We start from the raw sequence: 26,189 nt of genomic DNA on the forward strand, positions 1-26,189 counted from the left end.
CTCCGCCGTAGGGGCTCTTCTAGGCCCTTGATCATGCCTTTTAAGGTTCTGTTGAACCGCTCGACCAGTCCGTTCCCCTGAGCGTGGTATGGGGTGGTGAACTTGTACGTGACCCCACACTGCTGCCACAGGGACCGCATGTATTTAGAGATGAAGTTCGTACCTCGATCGCTCACCACTTCTCGGGGGAACCCCACTCTCGAGAAGATCCCCATTAAGGCCCGGCCCACTACGGGGGCGGTCACAGTTCGAAGCGGGATGGCCTCAGGGTACCTGGTTGCGTGGTCTACGAGGACCAGGATGAAGCGGTGACCCAGGGCGGTCTAGGGGGCCAGGGGCCCTACGATGTCTATTCCGACCCGTTCGAAGGGGGTGTTGACTGCTGGGAAGGGCTGGAGAGGGGCTTTGACCCGTCCCCCCCCCCCCCCCGTCTTGCCGCTGGCTTGGCAGGTCTGGCAGGACCGGCAGTGGTTGTCCACGTCCCTCCGCATCCGGGGCCAGTAGAAGTGGGTCAACAGGCGGCTGTAGGTTTTGTCCTGCCCCAGGTGTCCAGCGAGGGGCATATCATGTGCCAGGTTAAGGAGGAACTCCCGAAACCGGAGGGGGACCACCAGCACTCGACTGGCCCCTAGTTCGGCAATCTTCTGCTCGCTGTACAGTAGTCCTTCAGCCCAATAGACCCAGTGGGTTCCGGTCTGGTCACCGTTGGCCTGCGAGGCCGCTTGTTGCCGGACTCCTTCAAGGGAGGGGCAGGTCTTCTGTTCCTGCAAGAACTGTTCTCTGGTGGGGCCCCCGTCGTGGCGCCATTGGGCAAGTTCCGGGAGTGTGCCGAGAGAGGCGATCTCGTCCAGGGGGGGCACCGTGGATCTGGCATCGGTGTCCGCTTCTTCCTCGCTGGAGGCAGGCGGTGGCACGGGCCCCTCGGGCTCGACGGTGTCGGCGGCCATGGACGAACGGGGAGCCTGGGCGGCCATGGACCGGGTGGTGGCGCAGGCCCATTCGGGTAGTTCTAGCATTCGGAGATGCTCTCGCCGCTCCATTTGAGCCCAGGGGGAACTCTCGAGGTCGTTCCCCAGGAGGCAGTCCACCGGAGCGTCGTCGCGGACAGTCGCCTTCAGTATGCCCGTCACCCCTCCCCATTCGAAGGGAATCTGTGCCATCTGGCACATGCTCTCGCTGTTGTCGGCCGTCCGGACGGGGCATAGCACATTTGGCAGGATCTGTTCGGGGGCCACCAGGTGGCAGCGGACAACGGTGACACTGGCTCCGGTGTCACGGAGAGCTTCGGCCCGTCGTCAATTGATAGTGGCCCACTGTTGGTACTTCTGGGTGTTGCTCGGGATGGGGGTTCGGGGCACCATTTCTCGGCTGCCCAGGCAGACCAGGGACATAGCCGCCGGCTCCCACTCAGTGGACCCCCCGCTGAGGGGTTCTTCCTCTTCCTCCCCTTCTCCCAGGGCGGCAGCCACTAGTTGTCGGGGCGGGGCCCCGCTGGTCCCACTTCGTCGGTTCATGGGGCAGGCAGGGTCGCTGGCATAGTGTCCTGTTTGTTGGCAGCCGTAGCAGGTTATCGTGGGCCGGGGTCCGGCTTTGGCTGGCGCCGTCCCTCTTCGGGCTAGGCTCGGGGAGGTGTGTTGCTGAGGCGGCGCTCGTGGCGGACTCCGGGGCGGCCCGACTGGGATGTCCCGACTCCTGTTCGACCCTCCTCCCCCGCCGCGCTGGCGGGGGGGTCCGGTGGTGTTTCGCTGGTACTCCCCCATCGAGCTCCGGGGGACTCGGGTGTTGACCCATCGATCGGCCTCGGCGGCAAGCTTCCGCGGCTCGGTCAGCTTGCTGTCGAGGAGGTGTTGTCTTAGCTCCACGAAGCAGTTGTTGGAGAGGTGTTCCCAAATAATGAGGTCGACCAGCTGCCCGTAGGTGGCGACCTTGCTCCCCTTGATCCAACCTTCTAGGGCCCTGCTGAAAAAGTCAATATACTCTACCCACGTGGTACCAGGGATTTTCTTGCAGTCTCTGAACCGCTGGCGGTACATTTCCGCGGTTAGTCCATAGCGGGTGAGCAGGGCCTCCTTCATATGGTCGTACGAGGTCATCACTTCTTCCGGGAGCTGGAGTAGAGTGTCTCGGCCCTCGCTAAGGAACCGACCCCATAGACCGGCACCCCAATCCTTCCGGGGTACCCAATGGGAGGTCATGGCCACCTCGTACGCCTTAAACCACTGCTGGATGTCGTCGTTTTTATAGTACTCCTTGACGACATCTTTGGGAATATGGACCTTGGCTCGGTGGGCAGCAGAGCGTCTCTATTGCTGGGGGTGCCGGTCTCCCCCTTCTGGGCCTTGAGCTCGAGTTCTTTGAGGCCCCTCTCGCGTTCGAGGGTCAGCCTTTTCTCCTCCAGCTCTCGATGCCGCTTCTTCTCCTCTATCTCCTCTTGTAGCCGTAGCTGTTCTATGGCCAATTTCTTTTCGGCCAGCAAGAGTTCGCCGTCCAGCCGAAGTCGTGCGAGCACTAGCTCATGGGTCCGGACCTTCTCCCGCTCTCGTATTTCTTCCGCGGAGAGGCCGGTTTCCAGGCTGTTTCTCCCCCCGTTCACGGGGGTCGGGGCTGGTGGCGTGGCTGCATTCAGGGGCAGGGGACCTTCGCTCTGGGAGGGACCCGCCTCGGACTCTATCCAGGTTCTCACGGCTTCCTGCATCTCTTCCTTGGTACCTAGGCCGGTGGTCGCAATGCCCTTGTCCTTGCAGAACTGTTTTAACTCTTTGTGTGTGTACTCTTCCAATCGTTCTGGTTGGAACTCCATGGTCTCTGTTCGTCTGGATGGATAGCGAGTGGGTTACTTGCTTGTACGCTCTGCGTTCGGCTCGGATCCCGTCGCTGGCCACCAAATGTTGGAAGGCGGACCCCGGGGGAGTCGGAGAGACCACCCAGGGGGGCCCCCACACTGTACGAAGTAGCCGAGCGCTGCTGAGAAGCCTCCTAGGAGAGGTCCTTCTCCTATACCGTACCAGCACAGTAACACCACCACACAGGACTCGAGGCTGTTTATCACGATGAGCAATTCTTTATCAGCATTTAGGAGGTTACGGTTATCGATATATACAAGGGGGGGATCGAGGGATCCGCAAGAGTCTCAAAGTCTTTGGTAGGGACGGGGTAGCGGGACAGTCTTTGGTAGTAGCGGGGTACGAGGGTACCTTAGGCCCAGTTCTTGTTCCTCAAGCTGGAGGGACTCCGTGTCCCGGAGTGGTCGAGCCGCGACGGCGTCAGCAGGGCTCTGGTGATCAGTTCGTGGAGCTTGAGCCGCGACTAGGTCAGCAGGGCTCTTCAGGTGGTTCAGTTCAGCTCGAGCCGCGACGACGTCAGCAGGGCTCTGGGGGAGGCTTCAGCGAGGTTGGGCCGCGACAGCGTCAGCAGGGCCCCGATGTTCCGTGAGGTTCCTTGTCTCAATAAGGTGGAGCCGCGACGCAGTCAGCTGGGCTCGTGGTATAGGGTCAAGCAAGAGTTCTTCTCCGTAGGGTCAGCCGCGATTCCATCAGCAGGGCTCTTGACTCCGGGATACAACTGCCGTTCCCTTGCGGGGTTGCCCCAGATATAGGTCTGGAGCTCTTTGATGTCCGGACCCTCGCACCTGGGGGGGGCGGAGAGGCCGAGCTGGGAGAGGCCAGACGCCCAGCGGGAGAGGCGCCAGGCCCGGGGAGGCCGGAGGACGATCGCACCTAGGTGTGGGGGGACGGTGGGGGGTCCCATCGAAACTCTCCTCCTCCGGGAGAGGTGAAGTGGCCACGTGGAGCCCCCTGGCCAGATCTTGGTGCCTCGATGTCGGGGCTTCGCTGGGGCCGAGGCCGGGGGGAGCCGGGTTGCGTGGGCTGGTGCGTGGAGCAAGCATGGGGGGAACCCCGAAGAGATGAGGGGTTCCTGTGCGGCCTGGAAAAGGGGGCCGCTGAGGCGGGTGTAGGCAAATGGATACAATTCAAGGGGGACCTCGAAGGGAGGAGAGGTCCCTGGTGGCCTGAAAGGGCGGCCCGTGTAGGCCGGTGCGGGGGGACGAGCACAAACCAAGAGGGTTAAGACCACGCCACGAGGCCGGGTCCAACAGGGACTTTAATATCCATATTGATAGAGATGTCAACATAAGTTCAGAGATTCCTTATCTAGGGCTTAAGAAGAAGGTCTACAAGGCATTACAAGGTTTAGCTATAGAGTCTGGTCTTTCTGATGTGGGGTTTGTAAAAAGAGATATGGCACCGGAATATACATTCTATTCAGCCCCACACCAGAAATTGGTTCGCCTAGATTATTTTTTTGTTTCTTTGACACTTCTAAATAATCACCTATGAGGTATTCCCGAGAATAATTTCAGATCACAACCCTATATTAATTGAGATTAAGCAAGGATTGGGTTCATCCCCGAAGATAAACTCCTGGACATTTGAATGTAAACTTTTGGCCGATCCATCGTATATTGAACATATGTCCAAATGGATTAAACAATTTTTTTTTTTTTTAATTATTTTTTATTAAAGAGTATCATGACACAGATATCCTTCATCACAAATGAGAACGTCACCACAGGGAAAAAAAGGGAAAATACAGGCATCTAACCACAACTTTCATTACCTACATAATCTGTATCATAATTCTTATTTTAACGATTTTACCCCTGAGACCCCTCCCTAAACCCCACCCAACCCACCCTTGAGGGCTGAGGACTGGAGATATACATAGAAGAAATCAATTGAACCGTAAACCAATTATCTCAATAAATTCATAGCTACAAAACACACAATATATACAATATATATACATTACTATCATACTTCATTAATTTCAAGAATCATTAATTTGCACGATCCAGCCAATTAATCAAAGGTGCCCAGATCTATTCCCCATTTCTGCGGGCCCTTGGGCCTCTCTTTCTGAAAACCAAAAGCTCCCACTTCCCAACATTTATAAATTTACTAAACCACTCATATTCTGAAGGAGGGGATGTATCTAGCCAAGCAGTTGCTAAACATAATCTAAGTATAGCCATAGAAACAAAAAATAACTTTTGCTCTGGGAGCGTCATATCCACATCGATTACCCCTAATATAACTGCCTGAGATGAAAGTTGGAGCGTACGGTGAAACTATATCTCTAACCATCGTTTAACTTTGTTTAACAAAGGAGTTAAATTAGGACAAGAAGAGAACATATGAATAATATCAACCGCCAGCTCACCGCATCTTGGACAGTTAATTCCCGTAGTCCCGCCCCATTGATGTATGCGCTGTGGGGTTATGTACAAATTATGCCAGGTTTTAAAGCATTGGACCTGGAGATTTGCAGATAAGGTAGAAATATGGCTAAGCCGTAATGACTTTTCACAGACCTCCTGACCAGCATGCAATCCTATATACCATCGGTCAAAGTGTTTATCTAAGTCATCTTTCCATCTTTCATTGATCAATTTATAAATTGAGGATATAGTGGAATGTCCACCTTTGATAGCCTCAAGTAATGAAAAAGAAGTCCAACTTACCGTCTTCCGGGAAAGAAAATCCCAGATCTGTAGAAACTTAAAAAAATGTTGGTTATTTAAATTGAATTTCTGTTTTAGATATTCAAAAGTCCTGACCGTATCATCCGATACTAAGTCCCCTAGCTTGTTAACACCATGGGCCCTCCATTCTCTAAAATATCCATCAGCAATATATATGTATTCTACCTATATTAAATAGTTTCCGGATAGAGGTCCAGACTTTGAAAGCAGCTAATAGACCTTTAAACCTCACACGTTTAAAGTATGCAAAATCTATGTGCTTAAATAAAACCCCTGACACTTCTTCTCCATAAACAAGTTTGTAAATTGAATTCTCCCGGTCCTCAAAATCAGGACAGTCTAGCAACACAGAGATATGTCTCAAGGTGATTGCCCAATAATAGATCTGAATATTAGGCACAGACCAGCCACCCCTTTCTCTTGATAGCGTCATAAATTTAAAAGCTCGTCTGGGTCTTCTCCCTGCCCAAAGAAACCATGAGACAATACGTTCTATTTTTTTAAACCAAGTTAAATCGAACAAAACTGGGATAGCTCTGAGGAGATACAATATCTTTGGTAGAAAAAGCATCTTAACAACATTGCATCTCCCCATGAGTGTTAGGTGAAGATTATTCATCCTACGAGCATCTTTTTCAATCTTACACAACATAGGATTAAGATTAATCTCCACGATTACTTCTGGATTTGAATTTATTAGAATTCCAAGATATTTTGCAGTCTCAGTAACCCTAGAGTCCACCAATACGATCTTATCATTGCAAATAATTTGGGTTTTAGATTCATTAAGATGATAGCCAGACAATTTGCCAAACTGAAATGTCAATTTTTGAATTTCCAACAAAGCCAGTTCAGGCAAATCTGTTAAAATAGCAAGATCATCTGCATAGCCCAGTATTTTAGTTTCGCCACCCTTAGATCTCACTGGACTGATCAAATTATTCAAAAGAATTTTTTTAATTAAAGGATCTATATAAATGGCAAATAATAAAGGAGAGCAGGGACAACTCTGTCGAGTACCTCTTGAAATATTGATAGTTCCCGACTGGGTCCCCATAATAGAGACTTGCGCTGTGGGTTGTCTATACATAATTTTTATTGCAGTAATAAATCCTTCTCCAAAACCATAGTGTCTCAAAACTGCCCATAAAAAGGGCCAGGAGACCCTATCAAACGCCTTCTCCGCGTCCAGCAGAATTAAGGCCATAGGGTCCCCTGCAACCCTAGTGTAAACAAATAATGTAATTGTGCGACGAATATGATCGATTGTTTCCCGTCCTGGGACAAAGTCATGTTGATGAACAGAAACCAACGACTTGATCACACCAGAAAATCTCCTAGCGAGCACCTTTGCATATATTTTAACATCACTGTTAATAAGCGTAATTGGGCGGTATGATCCCATGTCCGTTGGATTTTTATCTTTCTTTAAGAATGTAATATTTCGGGCCTTTTGCCAGGATTCAGGGGAAGATTCCCCCTTCTGCACTATCTTAAATAAAGCCAACATAACAGGAATAAGTTGAAGACGGAATATTTTATAGAATTCTCCTGGCAGATAGTCTGGGCCAACAGCTTTTCCCCCCCCCCGGCAGAGAATCTATAGCTTGTAAGAGCTCTTCCATACTTATCTCAGCCTCTAATACATCACGTTCTTCCGGAGGTAGTGTGTTAACACCTACCTCCCGCAAATACTCTTGTATTTCCACCTGATGCATATCATTATTGTTAATATCTTCACTATACAGATGTTGATAACATCTTTGGAAAGCAAGCAAAATATCCCCATCCCCGGACACTAGACCAACATCTGGATCTTGGATATTTTTAATACGCGTCACTATTTCTCTCTCTTTGATTCTTGAGGCTAACAATCATTTCCAGATTAAAAATTTGCTGGCTGCCTTAGCCTGAGAAAGTTCAGTTATAGCTGATTTCGCTAAAATAATCCGAGTTTGAGCAGGATCACTATCTCCGCCCTTCCGTATCTGAATAACCAGCTTCTGCTCTGCATCTGCCAGTGCTGTATATAGTCGTTGCAGTTCGGCCTTTTCTTTCCTTTGAGATTCCCAACCAAACCGTGTTGTTTCACCCCTTACCCCTGCCTTTAATGTATCCCAGACATTCTGAATACCTGTACTATCGATATTTTCTTCCAAAAATCTAGTGATCCATAAAGACATATCAATATATTCTGTATCCTTAAGCAGGGCACGGTTAAACGTCCAGATGTTAGTTTGAGTTCTACAGATAAATGTGTTCATTTCAAGCAAGAGTGGATTATGATCCGACATTACTCGCGGAAATCTAATAATACCAGAACCCTGAAGCAAAACGGGTGAAACAAAGAAATAATCCAACCGTGAGCATATTCTATGAGGTGCTGAAAAATATGTAAAGCCGGGATCATCCGGATTGAAGAAGGCCCACACATCCGTTAAACCATGCAAATCTATTAAGTGTTGTAGAGCGCGGTATACCCTAGGCTTTCTCCCAGTATATACACTCCCTATCTGATTTAACGTTCCACACTCTATATTGATGTTCAGATCTCCGCATATAATAAACGGGGATGGCCAGCCTATCAACTCTAGGCTAAGCCAATTAACTATGGTAGGGTCATCCAAAACAGGGCCATAAATGGAACAAAGTGTAAAATTTTGCCCTGAAAATTACCGTAAACTATTACCCAACGACCCAAGCTGTCCGCTGCAGAGCGGGTAATATTGACCTTTCCTCGTCTGGCTAGAATTGCAACACCCTTAGTTTTAGCCTCAAGTTTAGTCCAAGATATAAGCTGGAATCCCTCAATCTCCAAGAATTTATGCTTACTGGCTTCGACATGCGTTTCCTGCAGACAGAGAACATCTGCCCGCAGGAAACGCAGATCTTCCCTTATCCGGCGTCGTTTAGACAGATTATTAAGTCCACAAGTAAACAATTTTTTGATATTAATCGTGGGACTGCCTCTACTCAAATGGTTTGGGATTTGTTTAAAGCCACGGTCCGGGGAGAGACCCTGTCATATTCTATTAATAAACAAAGGTCCTCTCGGCTCAAACTTGCTACTTATCAGAAGGCTGTACTAGAGTGGGAGGCTAAATTAGTTTCCGCTATCATTGCAGCTCAAGATATTGAGCCTATTAAATCAACACTTGCCATACATAAATCTAGGCTGTATGAGGTCTTTGCTTCGAAACTGGCTGAGCAGGCCACAGTGTTTCGTTCCCAAGTTTATGAAGTGGGGGAAATGACAGGGCGGATCTTGGCTAAGAGGCTTAGGCAGCAGGAAGTATTTAATGCTGTGAGTGAGATTCAGGGCGACTCGGGTCAAATATATAGTCAACCTGAAGAAATTTTGGAGGTTTTTCGCTCATTTTATAGTAAACTTTATACGGAGGAAAATTTGTCGTATTCATCGGAGTCCCTGCTAAATTTTTGTGGGACTGACAACATCTCTAAGTTAACTGATGGTCAATCCGCAGCCTTAGATGTAGAAATTTCATGGGATGAGGTAGAGGCGGCTATTCTCTCGCTGGCTACCGGGAAAGCTATGGGGCCAGATGGTATACCATTGGAGTTTTATAGAGTGTTTAGACTTCTTTTGAAACAAGATTTTCTCCAGACCTGTGTAGAGGCTCAAAAAGCGGTCGCACCTCCATCTTAGAGTCAATCGATAATCATGGCTTTTCTTAAGAAAGGCAAACCCCTTCTTCTTCCTTCATCTTTTAGACCGATATCGCTTATCAATGCCGATAGTTAGGTTTTTTCAAAGATCCTAGCATTTCGTATATCGGGGGTAGTCTCTACAATAGTATCGCCTCTGCAGCATGGCTTTATCCCTTATCGGGATACCTCGGACAATGTTAGGCGTGTAATTACCTTAATGGACCGGGCCGAAGTGATGAGATATGATCTAGTCATTACCCTGTTGGAAGCCGAGAAGGCATTCCACAGGGTAGCCTGGTCATATCTCTGGGAGATGCTAGCAATGAAAGGGTTTGGCCCACGGATTATCCTCGCCTTAAAATCTCTATGTATCACCCACATCTTGTATAAAAATTGGCTCTAAAAAATCTGCTCTTTTTTCCATTTCTAGAGGTACCCGTCAGGGCTGTCCCTCCTCCCCACTTTTGTTCGCCCTTTATATAGATATATTTTTAAACAAACTGAATTCAGCATATGAAATACCTCCAGTCTCTGCTGCCAATATTAATTATAGAGCGCTTGCTTATGCTGATGATATTATAGTACTTACAACTGATATCTCGACAGCTCTTCCAGTGGTTGAGGACTTGGCCAATCAGTTTGGGGCCTTCTCTGGCTACAAATTGAACATAGCGAAAACTCAAAACATATTTATAGGTAAGAACCCCCCCCCCCCCGAAACCCCCCCCCCTCTTCCCAATCGATCCCTTTAGTATCTGTAGCAACGTATTTGGGCATTCAAATTACATCCCCTGTATCAGATATTCCAGCTATAAACTTCAACCCGGTTCTTCAAAACGCAAACTTTACACTTGAATGGACTGATCATCTTCACTTATCCTTATTTGGTCGGAATAACGTGTTAAAAATGATTATACTTCCAAAATTTCTTTACATGTTTCGATCTATTCCTCTTGAGTTTCCCTTGATTTTCTTTAACCAAGTGGAAAGATTGGCATCCAGGTTTATCTGGGGCTATAAAAAACACCGTAGGTCATATAAAAAGATGATTTTACCGAAATCCGGGGGGGGGGGAATTCCTCACTTTCTGGTCTATTATATTGCGTCTGTTTTACAGTTTATCTCTCCTTTGATTATTGGGGAAAAAGCAAGGATCCCTCAGAGCCACTCACCCTCAATATACGAACTCATAATGGGAGAGGAATGTCGCGGCTGTTTTCCTAAAAATATAGAACCAAGCTATCATAAAAAAATTAAATTTAAGACGTTGAAAGCAGCCTTCGGAGTATGGAAGATAGTTAGGCATCAACTTGGAATCATGAAATTGTTGATTTATACACCTCTTTCTGCCTCTAAAATATTTCCATCGGTTTTTCAGGATGCAGTCATGTCTAGATGGCGAAACAAAGGAATTTACTGTGTGAATGACATATGGCAGGAAGGCCGGTTACTTACCTTTTTGGAGTTAACGGAAAGATATAATCTTTCAATGCAGGATTATTTTAAATATGTGCAGATTCATAGTTTTTTTTTGCTCTCTGTCGATGCTGGAAGTATCTGGTTTGGTTAGGATCCCACTTTTTGACAATCTGTTTGTTAAAAAACTGATTGGTTATTATTATAGAGCCCTTCTGGCTACCTGTTTAGATGATTTAGCTGCTCATGCAGCAAGATGGGCCGAGAGGTTAGGTACTAAGGCTGTATGCCTAGAAGAATCAATTGCTTTAGCTAATACGGTTCTGGTTACTGGTAGATCACGTACTCAGCACTATATGGCTGTGTATGACCTATATTATACGCCCTTAAATATTTCAAAATGGGGTGCGACGGCGGGAACAGCATGCAACAGGTGTGGTTGTCAGGCCGCAGACTCGATACATATGTTCTTTGCCAGTCCGCGGTTAGCCCCCTTTTTTTTTTTTGGGAGGCAATACAGGCCTTTCTGAATATAGTGCTTGGGTTTTCACTTATTTTAACTGGGGAACTTGTTTTAATTGGCGTGAACACAGATACGCTGCCAGAGGGAAAACAAGCCTTCCTATTCATATCTATGGCTTTAACCAGGGCTTGTATTACTCAAGAATGGAATAGCCCATCTCCTCCTTAATTTGAAGTGTGGAGAGCACGTCTCTTAGCCTCTTACAACATAGAGGAAGCTATTTACAGAACAAAAGGCAGATGGAAAAGATGCTTTGGTAGAAAAATTTGGGACCCTGTTCGGCAATGGATTCAGGGGGAGCTGGCTTGAATATCATAAACTGTAAATGTATATTTCTTATTTCTGTGGATTGATTTCTTTTTTTTTTTTTGGAATGTCTTACGGCTATTCCTTATCCTCTTTTGTTATCTTTTCCTATGTATTTATTGTACTGGTAACTCTGTAGTAATCCTGTACGGCTTGCTAAAGAAGTGTAAAATGATAATAAAGATATTTAAAAAAAAAAAAAAAAAGGAAAGGGTGGAAAGGAGAATTGGAGGAGTTTGGAAATGCCCACAAACATGCACGTTGATGAGTGTTGAGAAGCTTCCAATGAAACCCACGCATCATACATGTGCTGCAAATAATTTTCCAGAGTGGCACAGTGTCACCATAGAACTTCACTAAATTTGATTTTGCATTTAACTTCTGATTGTTCAGTATTATAATTAATAAAACTCACAATTTGAAGAAAAAAGAAAAAAAAACATTGGCACGTTTTCCCCCATTGATTATTGTTGAAGTCATAGGTAATGGGTGCAAAAACCAACTTGACACCGTGTGTAAACTGTATTACTCTGTGCGATTTGGTACTATTATTACCTCCTAACTTTGAGTCCGTGCTGATTTGGCATAAGTTTGGTTATTTTGTTCCTTTCGACAATCGGGTCCTGTGTGTCTGAGCTGATTCCTACACTTGCTTTTACACTGCAGTTGAAGTTTGCAATGATGCAGCAGACAATGCAGAGCTAAATATTATTCTGGGAGTTAGAGCGGGAAGGAAAAACAAACGCAGGTTAGAGCGGGAAGGAAAAATAAACGCAGGACTACCACAAATATTAGCTTTAATAACTGTAACCATCCATACAGTTTCTCTTTCTAGAGAGAGGAATGTTTTCAGCTTTGTTGTTTTTCCATTTCCCTTTTGGTCAGTATCACATAGTTGGCATTTGTTGCAGACAGACGTAATGCTCTTACAGCTGACTTTTAAAGGGCCTGTGCTTTGAAGCCGGGTGTCATGTGTGATGTCACAGAGGCGGGCTATTCAGAGGCAAGCAGTAAACAGAGAAGCTGGCCGCAGGAGCAAACAGATTGAATACGTATTCACTACGTATGCTCCTGCGGCCATCTTCTCTGTTTACTTCCTGGAAATTACATTATGGCAAGACATGGTCTGCGGGCCGCCAATGAAGGCTGTCCGGGCCGCTGGCGGCCCGCGGGCCGTACTATGAGTACCTGTGCTCTAGGAGATGACCTTTAGAAATTGTTCAGCTCTTTTCCACACACTCGTGCATGTGGCGGCATCCACCTTGCGGGAGTGAGCAGCGGCTCGATCAGGGGCCATCTGTTTTTTTCCTAATCTAATGAGCTTTCACTTGTTCAGGGGCCATCTGTTTTTTTTTCCTTATGCCCCTTGACAACTCGATCTGCGGCGCGTTCAGGGGCCATCTTTTTTTTTCGTTTTCCTTAATGTGCCTTAACTTTTGTGTTGGTGCTTTCACACACACAAACACACATAGCCAAATGTATACACCAGTGCACCTATTCACATACTCACAATTACATGAACACATGCTTATACAATATCTCGCACAGAGAGAATGCACAGGATCTGAAACAGCCCCTCTGTGTTCCATGGTGGGTTTTGTACCTACACCCTAAAAGTAAATGTCGCTTCATTCGAACCAGCCTCAGTCCCCCCCCCCCCTCCATACAGACACAAAAGCCTAAGATTCAAAGGAGACCTAAAAGTGCTGCGTGTGTGTTCTCCCATTACAGCGTACATCCTGTAATCGATGCCAATAAACCCCCAAGGTCCTATTCGACAGAATATTAAAGTGGACTTGCGCTTTCATTGGTGACTCAGAGCGCGCTCTCCCAGCCGGCTCTTAAACATCAAAGCATCTCTCCTGGAGAGGCGCGAGACGCACACATTCCTCCCAGAACCAATGAAAGTGCTGCAGTCTGCACACCAAGATCACACGTGGTGCAGCAGCCAGCGCTGACCGCGCACTTAACCCGCCCAGGCAGGGCTGTTGCTTCCCCTTTCATCCATGTTTATCCCAGTATCTGCCATGAACATGGCTCGAGCCCACAAATGGGGTTTTACATAATCTGACCCGATTAACATAATCATGCAGACTTCAAAGGGGTGGAACGTGTCAGTGTAAACTGCAGGGTGAGCATCCTGCCTCTCCTGGTGCTTTCAGAACGGATGGAATATTAAGAAAATGTCACCGGTAAATGGGCCCAAGTTCGAGGCATGTGGGCTGCTGAATTCATATCTGTGCATAGATCGCCGCCTAGTGTTGGGTCCGGATGTTTGCACGTTGTTGTCCTGGAAGAGTCTTCGAAGTATCCTGGGATAGGTGACTCCTCCCCTGGACTACAGTGCGCATGGGCATCCTCTCCATCCTCAGATTGTTTTTTTCCGCCATTGGGTTCGGATGTGCTTATCTTGACTCAAGTTAGGAAAAACTTTTTCTAGGCCAAAAGGCTTTTAGTTCGCGTCGGTACTGTTCCCGATCGGTATCGATATTATCTTGTTAGTTTACTAACTTCCAGAACCTACTTTTTCGCATCTTACTCGACCATCGACCCGTCATCGACGATGGAATCGAGGACACCATTCAAGCGGTGTCCTGTATGTAATGCGAAATATCCCCACATCGACGTCCATCCGGTGTGCAACAAATGCCTTTCACCGGATCACGACGAATCTACATGTATGGCCTGTGCCCGATTTCGATCCAAGAAGACTCTCCGGAATCGACGAGCAGCGAGACTCGAAGCGCAGCAAGTGGCACCGGCCCCGGCCGACATCTTCAGCGCCGAGACCGAAGATGTCGAAGAAGTGGAGAACCTACCCTCCAGTCCCGCTTCCGAACATGACTCCGGATCGGAAGACGTCGACGAAACACTCTTTCGCAGAGATGAAGACGACACCGAGGTAGGAGACTACGATGAGGCCTTAGGGGCCGAAGAGAGTAGCTCCGGTGACGAGTAAGGCCTACCCGTACAGACTGAGGAAATCCCAGTATGACAGTCTATGGCTCCGGTCGAGGGATCGCCTTCGGGCCTTACCCAAGACCTATCCCGCAGTTCTTCGGCCCCGCCCTCGGGCCCGGCCTCGGACATTCAGCGGCAGCCATTAATGCCCAAACCGGCTGGTTTCCCTTCTTCGAAACCGAAACCAAAAGCTGTATTGGTTCAATTGAAACCGAAACCGAAAGTGGCGCTGGTCGGATCGAGGCCCACCACACCTTCGACGCCAGCAAAACCCGTCGGCACCGAGCGCAACAAACGAGACTTCGGTGCCGAGCTTGAAGCGGCCGACGTCGGAGTCGACAAACGGAAAAAGACCTTCGGTGCCACCAAACCTACTCGGCTCCCGGCACCGACGCAATCGGCTCCGACCCCAAAGGCAAACTGCCTGCTGCGTCTCCCACCGCTTCGACGGCACCACCAAAGCCACACTCATCGAAGACATCGACGGCCATTCCCGCCCCTCGACTCGATGACTCACCGGCGCCGAAAAAGTCCACGCCCGCCTCTACAGAACCGGTCGGCGCAAAGGAATCGAGGGCGCTCCAGGTGCGACCCGTTGCTGCGCAACGCACCAAAAACAAAACGGTCCTCCAGGACGCGTCGGGCTCCGAGCCGATAAAAGCTCCAACAGCCTCTTCGGCACCAGCCAATATTACTTTTGGCCTGCCACCATCCACGGCCCCGAAACTGTTCCAAATCAGGACCCGGGTCACCCACACCACGATCACGCCTGCCGAATGCTCTGCGGAGACGTCTCCATCACTGGCAGGATGATTATCCACAAAAGGAGAATAACTTCTGAGCCAGCTTTGGACTCCTTCCGGATCCCACTTAAGAGAAAGCTGCCAGTGGCTTCGGAACCAGTTCTTTACGAACCTTTCCATTCACCCTACCAGGATCCACAGTCCTTCTCTCCCACACACTCCGACACGGATGCGTTGGAGGACTACATGGGCGACCAAGTCCCCTACCCCGGAGAGATGGACCCTGAAGGCCAACAGGACCCTGATCAAGCTTGGGATGACCCTGTAGACCCAGGTGCACCTATGGATGCACAGGACACGCAACTCTATGGAGCAAAAACATCTCCCACAGAGGACACTGCCGCGTTCAACGCTCTAATTGAACGTGCTGCGGCCAATCATGGGGTGCAACTTCACTCTGACACCATCGAGGACGACTTTCTTATGGATACTTTCGCATCCTCAGAAAGGAATATAAAGACTCTGCCCATGTTAAAGGGGGTCCTCAAACCGGCAAAGGACATCTTCAAGGAACCCACCAGGGCAAGAGTGATAAACCCCAGGATCGACAAGAAATACAGATCAGCGCCTGGGGACCCTACTTACATTAGAGGCCAGTTACCTCTGGATTCCATTGTCGTTGCGAATGCTCGCAAGAGGGCACACTCACAAACAACAGGTGATGCTCCTCCCCCGGACAAAGAGTCCAAGGTGCTGGAGACCTCTGGCAAACGGGTTGCCGCCCAGGCAGCTAACATATGGCGCATTGCCAATACTCAAGCGCTCCTCGCTCGCTACGATCGAGCGCACTACGACACATTAGAGCAACTACTCCCAACATCTCCCTGACCAATTCAAAGAAGGTGCAGAGATCCTCATCAGGGAGGGACAACTGCTCACAAATGCATCCATTAAGTGTGCACTGGATGCCGCAGATACAGCTGCCAGAGCCATAAACACTAGCGTCATGTTGCGACGACACGCATGGTTGCGAATCTCCGGATTCAAACCGGAGGTACAAAATAACATCCTCAACCAACCTGTTAACCCCGACTACTTATTCGGGCCGGAGGTTGACACCACCCTAGAGAAAATAAAAAAGGACACAGACACTGCAAAGTCCATGGGGGCCCTACAAACGCAGTCCTTTCGGAGCGGCTCCTTTCGTCGCCCCGGAAATAGAGGAGCAGGTAGAGGACAGGGGTCACAGCAAACATACAACAAGGGCAACACACAAAACACCTACGATAAAAACACCCGAGGTGGATATCGTGGCTCCAGCACAAAGGGCAGAGGACGCGGCTACGGCAACACCAGGTCCTCCCCCAAGAACAAGCAGTGACGCCCTCTCCCTTCCTCCCGACCACATAACACCTGTCGGGGGAAGGCTACAAAGGTTCCTGTCCACGTGGAACTCCATCACCACGGACAGGTGGGTGAAAGATATTGTCAAATACGGTTACTGCCTAGAATTAACCTCAACTCCACCCACAATACCTCCAAGAAACCGTCCTATGTCCTCAGAGCACTTAACGCTCTTACAGCAGGAGGTGCAAAGTATGCTACTAAAAGGCGCAATAGAGGTCGTACCCGTCCACGAACAAGGTACGGGGGTGTACCCCCTGTACTTTTTAATACCGAAAAAGGACGGGTCACTCAGACCTATATTAGACCTGAGACCCCTGAACCAGTACATTCTTTCCGAGCATTTTCACATGCTCACTTTACAGCAAGTCCTCCCGCTGCTCAAGCAGGGAGACTTCCTGGCCACACTGGACCTCAAAGATGCGTATTTCCACATACCCATTCACCCCTCACACAAGAAATACCTCAGGTTCACTGTTCAGGGGCAGCACTACCAATTCAAAGTCCTTCCCTTCGGCGTGACAACAGCACCCAGGGTGTTCACAAAGTGCCTCGCTACTGTGGCGGCACATCTACGGAGGCAGCACATACACGTCTACCCTTACCTGGACGACTGGCTCGTTCAAGCGAAGTCAGCCCAGCAATGTGCCAGCCACATGTCCCGCACCATTCACCTCCTTCACAGTCTGGGGTTCTCACTAAATTACCCAAAATCCCATCTCCAGCCCGCACACGTACAACAGTACCTAGGTGCGACTATAGACACTCTGGCGGCCACAGCTCAGCCAAATTTAGTGAGAATCAACAGCATGCAAATGCTGATTTCCAAGTTCAAACCACAACACTCCCTTCCCGCGCGAGTGTTCATGCAGTTGATAGGCATGATGGCCTCCTGCATTTTCATAGTCCCACACGCGAGACTACATATGCGCCCGCTTCAGGAGTGCTTAGCACGTCAGTGGAATCAGGCTCAAGGACAGTTGAAAGACCTAGTGTTGGTGAGCGGTCGGGCATACAACTCTTTGCATTGGTGGAATCCACAAAACCTTTGCAAGGGCCGACCGTTCCAAGAGCCTGTCCCACAGATAATACTGACGGCGGACGCGTCTCTCCAGGGATGGGGAGCTCATGTACTCCATTACACAGTGCAGGGACTATGGACAACACAACAAAAGAAGATGCACATCAACCTTCTAGAACTGATGGCAATCTTCCTGGCTATGAAAGCGTTCAAAGTACACTTGTGCAACAAAGTCGTGTTGATCCGGACGGACAACATGACTGCCATGTACTACATACAAAAGCAGGGAGGAACACACTCTCCACAGTTGTCTCATCTGGCTCAGAGCATGTGGAAGTGGGCCATTCAGAGGAACATGTTCCTCATGGCAGAACACCTCCCCGGCAAGGACAACCAGATGGCGGATCTGCTCAGCAGACACAGCCACCAGATGCACGAGTGGGAGTTACACCCATCAGTACTCCAACCGTACTTCCAGCAATGGGGTCATCCAGAGATAGACCTATTCGCCACAAGCGAAAACGCAAAATGCCAAAGCTTTGCCGCCAGGTTCCCACATCCGCAGTCGCAGGGCAATGCGATATGTATGAACTGGTCCGGCAGATTTGCGTACGCTTTTCCCCCAGTTCCACTGATACCGCTGGTGGCGCGCAAACTCAGACAACATTCACTGACACTCGTCCTGGTTGCTCCAACGTGGGCACGCCAGCCATGGTACACCACCTTTCTCGAACTTTCCGTGGTGCCGCATCAAAGGCTGCGGATCAAACCCGCGCATTTGACGCAGAACCATGGAGAGATTCAGCACCCAGATCCGCAACAGCTGAACCTGGCGATCTGGCTCCTGAAGTCCTAGAGTTTGGCTACCTAAACCTGCCACCTGACTGTATGGACATCATTAAGGAGGCCAGAAGACCCACTACCAGGGCTTGCTATGCAGCCAAATGGAAAAGGTTCGTCATTTATTGCAATAATAATGACATTAACCCGCTAGACGCATCCATCCAAAACATAATTTGTTACCTCTTACACCTATACCGATGCAATCTGGCGTACACCTCTATACGTGTCCATTTGACCGCAATTTCAGCCTATCTGCAGACCAGGCAGCACCTCTCTCTATTCAGAGTGCCTGCCATCAAAGCATTCTTGGAAGGACTTAAACGAGTCATTCCACCAAGCCACCCACCGGCTCCGATGTGGAACCTCAACTTGGTCCTCACACGCCTGATGGGTCCACCCTTTGAACCTCTACACTCATGCGAGATTCAATTCCTTACCTGGAAAGTAGCTTTCCTAGTAGCGATAACTTCCTTACGAAGAGTTAGTGAACTCCAGGCACTAACTGTTCAAGAGCCATTTATACAAGTTCACGCCAACAGGGTCGTACTACGTACCAACCCCAAATTCATGCCCAAGGTGATATCGCAGTTCCACATGAATCAAACTATTGAACTGCCTGTTTTCTTTCAAACCCACAAACTGTCGCAGAAAGGGCACTCCATACACTAGATGTAAAAAGGGCCCTCATGTATTATATCGACAGGACCAAACCCTTTAGGAAAACAAAACAACTTTTCGTTGCCTTTGCCCCACACCACAAAGGTAACGCTATCTCCAAAGCAGGTATAGCCAGATGGATCGTTAAATGTATTCAAATCTGCTATCAAAAGGCTAAACGTACATTAACGATTCCCCCACGAGCCCACTCAACACGTAAGTTAGGGGCCTCTATGGCTTTCCTGGGTAACATTCCTTTGCATGATATATGTAGAGCAGCCACCTGGTCCACTACACATACATTCACCAAACACTATTGTGTAGATGTGCAATCAAAACAGCAGGCAGCTGTAGGACAGGCTGTTCTCAAAACTCTTTTTCAGACCGCTGCAGCTGGCACTGGTAGCCGCCGCTAATACGAGGGCACTGCTGTATATTCTATGCACAGATATGAATTCAGCAGCCCACATGCCTCGAACTGAATATGCTACTTACCAGTATGCATCTGTTCTTGGCATGTAGGGCTGCTGACATTCATATCGCCCTCCCTCCTCCCCGGCGCCTGTAGCAGCTGCAGCTCTCAGAATTACTGTAAAGCATGGTCATCACTTTCTGTATCTACTCCATCACTGCCACAATGGCGAAAAACAATCTGAGGATGGAGAGGATGCCCATGCGTACTGTAGTCCAGGGGAGGAGTCACCTATCCCAGGATACTTCGAAGACTCTTCCAGGACAACAACGTGCAAACATCCGGACCCAACACTAGGCGGCGATCTATGCACAGATATGAATGTCAGCAGCCCTACATGCCAAGAACAGATGCATACTGGTAAGTAGCATATTCATTTCTCTTCCAATGGGCCTCTCTGAGGCGGTTTAAAGAAGGGCTCTCGGGTACATTATTCATGATTTTAATATATTTAGATATACACATCTATATCATATGTTTTAAATACGTTTTCACAACCCCATCTTTTCTATCATATATAATTCACCATGTTTGCCATCTTCAGTAGCACTTAAAAGAAAGTTCTGCAGTGCGTTCAAAACCAGGGGGAAGAAAAACAAGAAAATTTCTATCCAAAGCTCCCCATCTAAAATCAGCTAACTTCTGTTTACAACACCACGTCTCAAATCAGCTAACTTCCATCTATAGGCCCGCTTCGAAAATCAGCTAACTGCTGTTTACAGGCCCTTGTCTTAGATCAGCTAGCATCTGTTTACAGGCCCTTGTCTTAGATCAGCTAACTTTAATCTGTAGGCCCACGTTAAACATAGTCTAGCTTCCATCTATAGGCCCACGTCTAACTTAGGCCCATGTCTAACATCGTCTAACTTCCATCTGTAGGCCCACATCTAAAATGAGCTAACTTTTCACTACAGGCCTTGCCCATCTCTATAATCAGCGATGTTCCATCTACTGGCCTAGTCTATGTTCAGCTAACTTTCATCTATAGACTCCTATCTAAAAGCAGATAACGTTCATCTATAGACCCACATATAAGGCCCGCAGACTTCAACCTATAGACCCACCCCTCACATCAGCTAACGTTAATCTATAGACCCACATCTAAAGCCTGCAGACTTTCATCTATAGACCCACCCCTCCCATCAGCTAACGTTCATCTATAGACCCATACCTAAAATCTGCAAACTTCTGTGTATATGTCCATGTCTAAAATCAGCTAACATCCACCGACAGGCCCACATTTGCACTTGGGAAATTGCAGGCAAATACTTAACCCATTCTAACTACAACAATCCGCATTATTCACTCGGATATTGACATCGAAATAACTTAAGCAGTCAAATTGACATTTTCCTCAAAATTCCATTCACAAACAATTTGTTTGCTTAAATTCCTCATCCACTATCTACATCCCCCTACAACAACCCCCTTCACTTGTTTACAAACAGTTTCTATCACGTCCTCATCCCCCCTGCCTCTCCTCCCTTCTGCCAGCCCCTGTAGTACACTCCTTTCAAGGGGGCTTAATTTCAGCCGGAGTCTGGCTGAACGCACATAACAAAATTGTAATAAAACATGAGTTTACACAAAACACAAGTATAAACATTAGTAAACGGACACTAACCACTCTGGCCTCTGATTTAAAACAAAGCACCACTTTAAAATAGATTTACGATGTTTGGGCTCGCTGAACAGGGGTGCTTTATGTATAATGATGTAAATACGTCCTCCGGCGCTTCCCTGCAGTTATATTATATAGTCAATAAGTCTCCCTTTTGGGACCTAACAAGTATTTAGTTATATCCTTGGTGCAACAACATCAACAGTTGCATAGCTAAACACCAAAGGCGAAACCTATTGGCTATGCCAATGCTTGTTTCTCCTCTTTCAGTGTAAGCTTGTCGGGCTGCATTTTCTCTTCATGCTCTGTATGTTAAAGGTAGCTTTTTCCCATGACAAAACATTTAAAAAGCCCCTCAGCGACTTCAACTATTTATCAAGCATTCAGAAAGAAAATGAGATCCCTGTCAGACTACGCTTAGAATCCATTGGAAATTAACTTGAATGAGCAACATTCTTCAATGATAATTTCTCCAATGATTATATATATTTATGACTTGAGTGAAGATACCTACGATGTAGAACTAGGATTACAGGTATGTAACATTTCCTTATGTAGAACTATCCAAATTACATTCCAAGTTCAGTTTTAAAAAAAGAAACATTTATTTTCTACATTGAAACTGAATGAATTGCTAATGTGCACGCTGCCAGAATCATTAAAGTGGTATATGTTTTGCTTCTACCATTTTAAATGGAATGCTTCTCCCTTTGTGTAGCTTGGAGTGATGACATACTCTGATACATCGAAATTAAGCCCAGAAACTCAAGCTGCCATTGAACAAGAAATAAGGGGCCTTTTAAAGGTAAGTGAGCACATGAGGCATTCCTTGATTGGATACATGGATTACTGTTATGTTAAAAACTTAGCTACACCTGCATTTGCAATTATGTTTGAAATAAAATAGGTAGACTGGCACTCTTTAAAAGACAACTTCTGCTTGTTTCATTTTTTCCTCAAATCCTGAAGTTGGGGCCAGAATTCGTGGCAAACCCCTTCATGCTTGATGAAGTGTGTAGAGTATTGTTTGCTGTGTCTCTAGTAAAGTGCCATTGCATTGCTGACCATTACTTCTTCTTAAACATTGTCAGGATGTTCCATAGGAGTTTATATAGGCAAATAGTTTTGCACAACCATTTTTCTACATTAATTAACATTACACTGTCATTTTAAATCCTGTGTATGGTGAATTGTAGGAAGCAATTGATTCAGCCCCATCCCTCACCTCATACCATGTTTGTTCCCCAGGATGTACTTTATGAATCGGGATTCGCCCCGCCCCTCCCCCAATTCGTTATTTGTGTGGCCTAGGATTGATTCTTTTTTGTTCTTATGTTAGTTGAGAATGCTCAGGTATTGTTAGATATTCGTTGGCACTGGGAATTCAGGCACGGCATGAACTCGGAAAGGGAATGACTATCAACTGCCAAATGTTAAACTCCTCTAGATCTGAGCTCCTGATCATTTACAATTCTCTGGATGCCAAATTTTAGCTTACCTCTATGGATGATTATCATTTGCTTACTCAGAAGATCTGCAGTGTAAGCTAAGATCTTTACATGCCTACTGTGTTGAGCAGTTTTGCTCAACTGTGCTCCCTTTGGCTTTATTCTTTCCAGAGTGTACAACTACAATGCAATTTTCCGGAGTCTCACTATGTAAAATCTATACAAACTTCAGCACATATCAAATAACACTGCTAGGTCAATATTTTATATTATTACATTTCAAATCTATCTCTGGTAAGCTTAAACACGTATTGACTACCTGTCAACAAGAGAGCTGCATTTAAGGCTTTTTGTATTTTGCAGAGAATCTTACATTTAAGTCTCTTTGTATTTTGCTTAGAATCTTAAACCAGTATCCCCCACCCCGCCTCCCCCGCACCTTCCCGACCCCAACTAATGTTCTTGCCACAAGTTTTTAATAGGTACTTCCTCAATCACACACTTAGATCTGCAGCAGCTTAACTCACCCTGCCCAACTTCAAACTCCTCAGTTCCTTTTCTGTCTTTTGTGCTATGCTATGGAATAGCCTTCCCTAAGGAGGATAATCATCTTCGAAATAACTTTAGAAAAATACTGATTACCTGGTGATTTGCCCATGAAGTCTTAGACCGTCTAATGTCTATCAATTGTGTGGTCTAATCCTTGGTGTCAAGAGATTTCTGTTGCGGTGTAGGATTATGCTTTAAAAATATCTGATGAATTAGAGTAATGCAAGCAAAGAATTTTGGCTTTAGAAGATGTAGATGGTGGTTGACCTAACCTCTTTGTTCGAAGCATGTGTGCTGTAGATACACATGCTTTGCATACTTCTGCCATCTAGTGTGGAGTCTGGATGTTTGCAAGTTTTATTTCTTCGAAAAAGTATTTTCCAGTCACCAGGTAAGGTGACTCATCCTTTCGGTGATAGTGCACATGGGCATCGACTCCATTGTTCGATTGTTTTCTTTCCGCCATCGGGTTCGGACGTGGTTTGCGAGGCTCGGGTTCGAAACCATTCTTCGGGATCTCCTCGGTGCGCAACCCACTGTACCCTCTTCGTTACTGTTTCATACGCATTCCATCATTCGCTGTGTGTAAAAAAAAAATAAGAAAACTTCCTATCTTCAATCAAGAAGACATTGGCGGCCTTCAGGCTTAGCCATGTCGGTTGACTTACACTCCGTTTCAATTCTATCCTCGGTGCCACTCCATGTATCCGCGCACCGACTGCATAAAGTATGCAACTTGCGCTTCTCACCGGAGCACAAGGAAGAAGATTGAGACACTTGTTGATCGTTCCGATCGAAAAAGACTTTGCAGGGCTGTCGGGCTCGACGAAGGGACATGCAGCGGCAGAACATCGCATACGCACCAGAGAAAATACCGAGCAGGTGGAAATGGAAACGTCGGCAGCGGAAGAGGAGGAGGCCATCTCCATCCAGTAATCCTGACTCTGCACTGGAAATTGACCTAGTGTCCGAAGAACTTCCAGCTGGACAGGGTGCCGTGAGTAACCAAGCCCCTTTGCCCACCAAACTTGTTTCCACCAAACAAAAGGCTTCTGGGCCACCATTGCCTTCTGGCCATGATCGGCATCGAGAGGCTGCTTCTACTGGCCTTCCTTCGGGTTCGGCACCAAAACACCATAACAAGCCTTCCGGCTCGGGCTTGAGTCGAGAAAAGACACCCTCTGAACCGAAACCTTCAACTCCAAAGGATAAAAAAGACAGGTTCAGCTCAATGTCGAAAATGTCGGCACCTAAAAGAAAAGATGCCCTGCAAAAACGTCCGGAACCGAACCTATAAATTTTGAAGGAGAAATGTTACCCTAAACAAACGGAAATTTGCATTAATCCAGATACTGGACATATTTCGACCAAGGATGTAACACCTTCCAAAAGAAAGATTATTCCAGAAGATACAAGCTACAAACTTTCTCTACAGAAGAAAAAAGGCATGGCTACAAGTCCTCTGTACCCTAGCCCTCAATCCCCTCCATCTTCACCACTACCAGGCCCAAACCCTTTAGACATCACACCACAGGGTTTTTCACACACACAGCCTGATATAGGGGATGGGGGTGACAGTAGTCCACCACCAGTAGATCCATGGAATGACTAAAATATTGAACCATCAATGGTTAAAGATCACGATTTATAACCTGCAAAACCATCACCTCCTGATGACAACACACCAGGAGTTAATTTCAAGGGCAGCGTCATACCATGGAGTTACGGAAAAGGAATCTTTAGAAGAGGATTTTTTATCTGAACCACTAGGTTCTACACATAGAACAAATCAAAGTTTACCCATGTTAAAAGACATGATGCAACATGCCAATGGCATTTTTAAAGACCCTGTACGTGCCCCTATATTCCAGGGAGGACCTGGCCTGACAGTTCGGGCTGGACTGTTCCCATTGGGCAGAGGGTTAAGACTGATTTGCATATGGCTGGGTCCAAACTGGAATAGCATGGTGAGCAAAAAATCGATGGATTTAGGCCCAGATCTCTGTACTGGGGTGAATGTATGACATTGTTCTGCATTCTGTCCATCAATAGTTCTTTTTGCATTTGTCACCCCGAGTGGGACGGGTATGCTTAGACGCGAGTCTCGTGCTCTCCATACCACTGGAATCAAACTATCCTGGCTGAAGAGGGGTGAAACCCCGCACCGGTCTTAGGATGCTTGTTTCCAGTCCAGGGAGGACCTTGCCTGGCAGTTCGGGCTGGACTGTTCCCATTCGCATAGGGTTAAGACTGATTTGCATATGGCTGGGTCCAAACTGGAATGGCATGGTGAGCAAAACACGATGGATTTAGGCCCAGATCTCTGTACTGGGGTGAATGTATGACATTGATCTCTATTCTGTCCATCAATAGTTCTTTTTGCACGTGCCCCTATATTGACGCCTAGGGATGACAAAAAAAAAATAGAAACCTCCACCGTCCGACCCAATTTTTATTAAGGGGCAGTTGCCGTTAGATTCCTTAGTAGTATCCAGTGCTCGAAAAAGAGCAAATTCACAAACTACACCTCCTCCAGACAAGGAGTCTAAGTTGATAGATGCATCAGGAAAAAGAGTAGCTGCACAATCCACCAACTATTGGTGCATTGCCAATGCACAAGGCCTATTGGTAAGATAAGAGAGAGCCTACTGGGATGTAATGGAGGAGCTCTTTCAACACCTCCCAGAGGAGCATAAGAAAAGAGGACAGGAATTAGTGCAGGACGGAAAATTAATATCCAATTCCTCTATTAGATGTTGTGAGAAACTGCCCTCTTTCTGCATGGTTGCCCCACTTTTTGCTGAACTGCTGATGTACTTAAACAGAGTGTGCCCTGCGCTCCTGCCAATCAGGTACCCAGGGCCTATGTTCTTGCCCTAAAACTGCATTGAAGACAAAACCCGATTGGCACACTCAGGCCACAGGTCAGCCCCTGATAAATGGTACCACAGGTACCCAGGGCACTGTGACCAGGGTAGGCCTCTAAGAGCTGCAGCACCTATTGTGCCTCCCCT

General features: G+C 47.3%; 1 protein-coding gene across 1 annotated transcript in view; it reads left to right on the plus strand.

Moving 5' to 3' along the window:
• The window catches only part of YME1L1 (YME1 like 1 ATPase), a 406,402-nt gene that overhangs the window by 339,582 nt on the left and 40,631 nt on the right, over nucleotides 1–26,189 (plus strand). Inside the window, exon 18 of the mRNA XM_085631755.1 lies at nucleotides 21,897–21,983. Within this exon, the coding sequence (XP_085487881.1) occupies nucleotides 21,897–21,983 (87 nt within the window). The remainder of the gene's footprint in view (nucleotides 1–21,896; nucleotides 21,984–26,189) is intronic.

This window comes from Triturus cristatus, chromosome 10, assembly GCF_964204655.1.
Source record: "Triturus cristatus chromosome 10, aTriCri1.1, whole genome shotgun sequence".
Taxonomy (NCBI): Eukaryota; Metazoa; Chordata; class Amphibia; order Caudata; family Salamandridae; genus Triturus; species Triturus cristatus.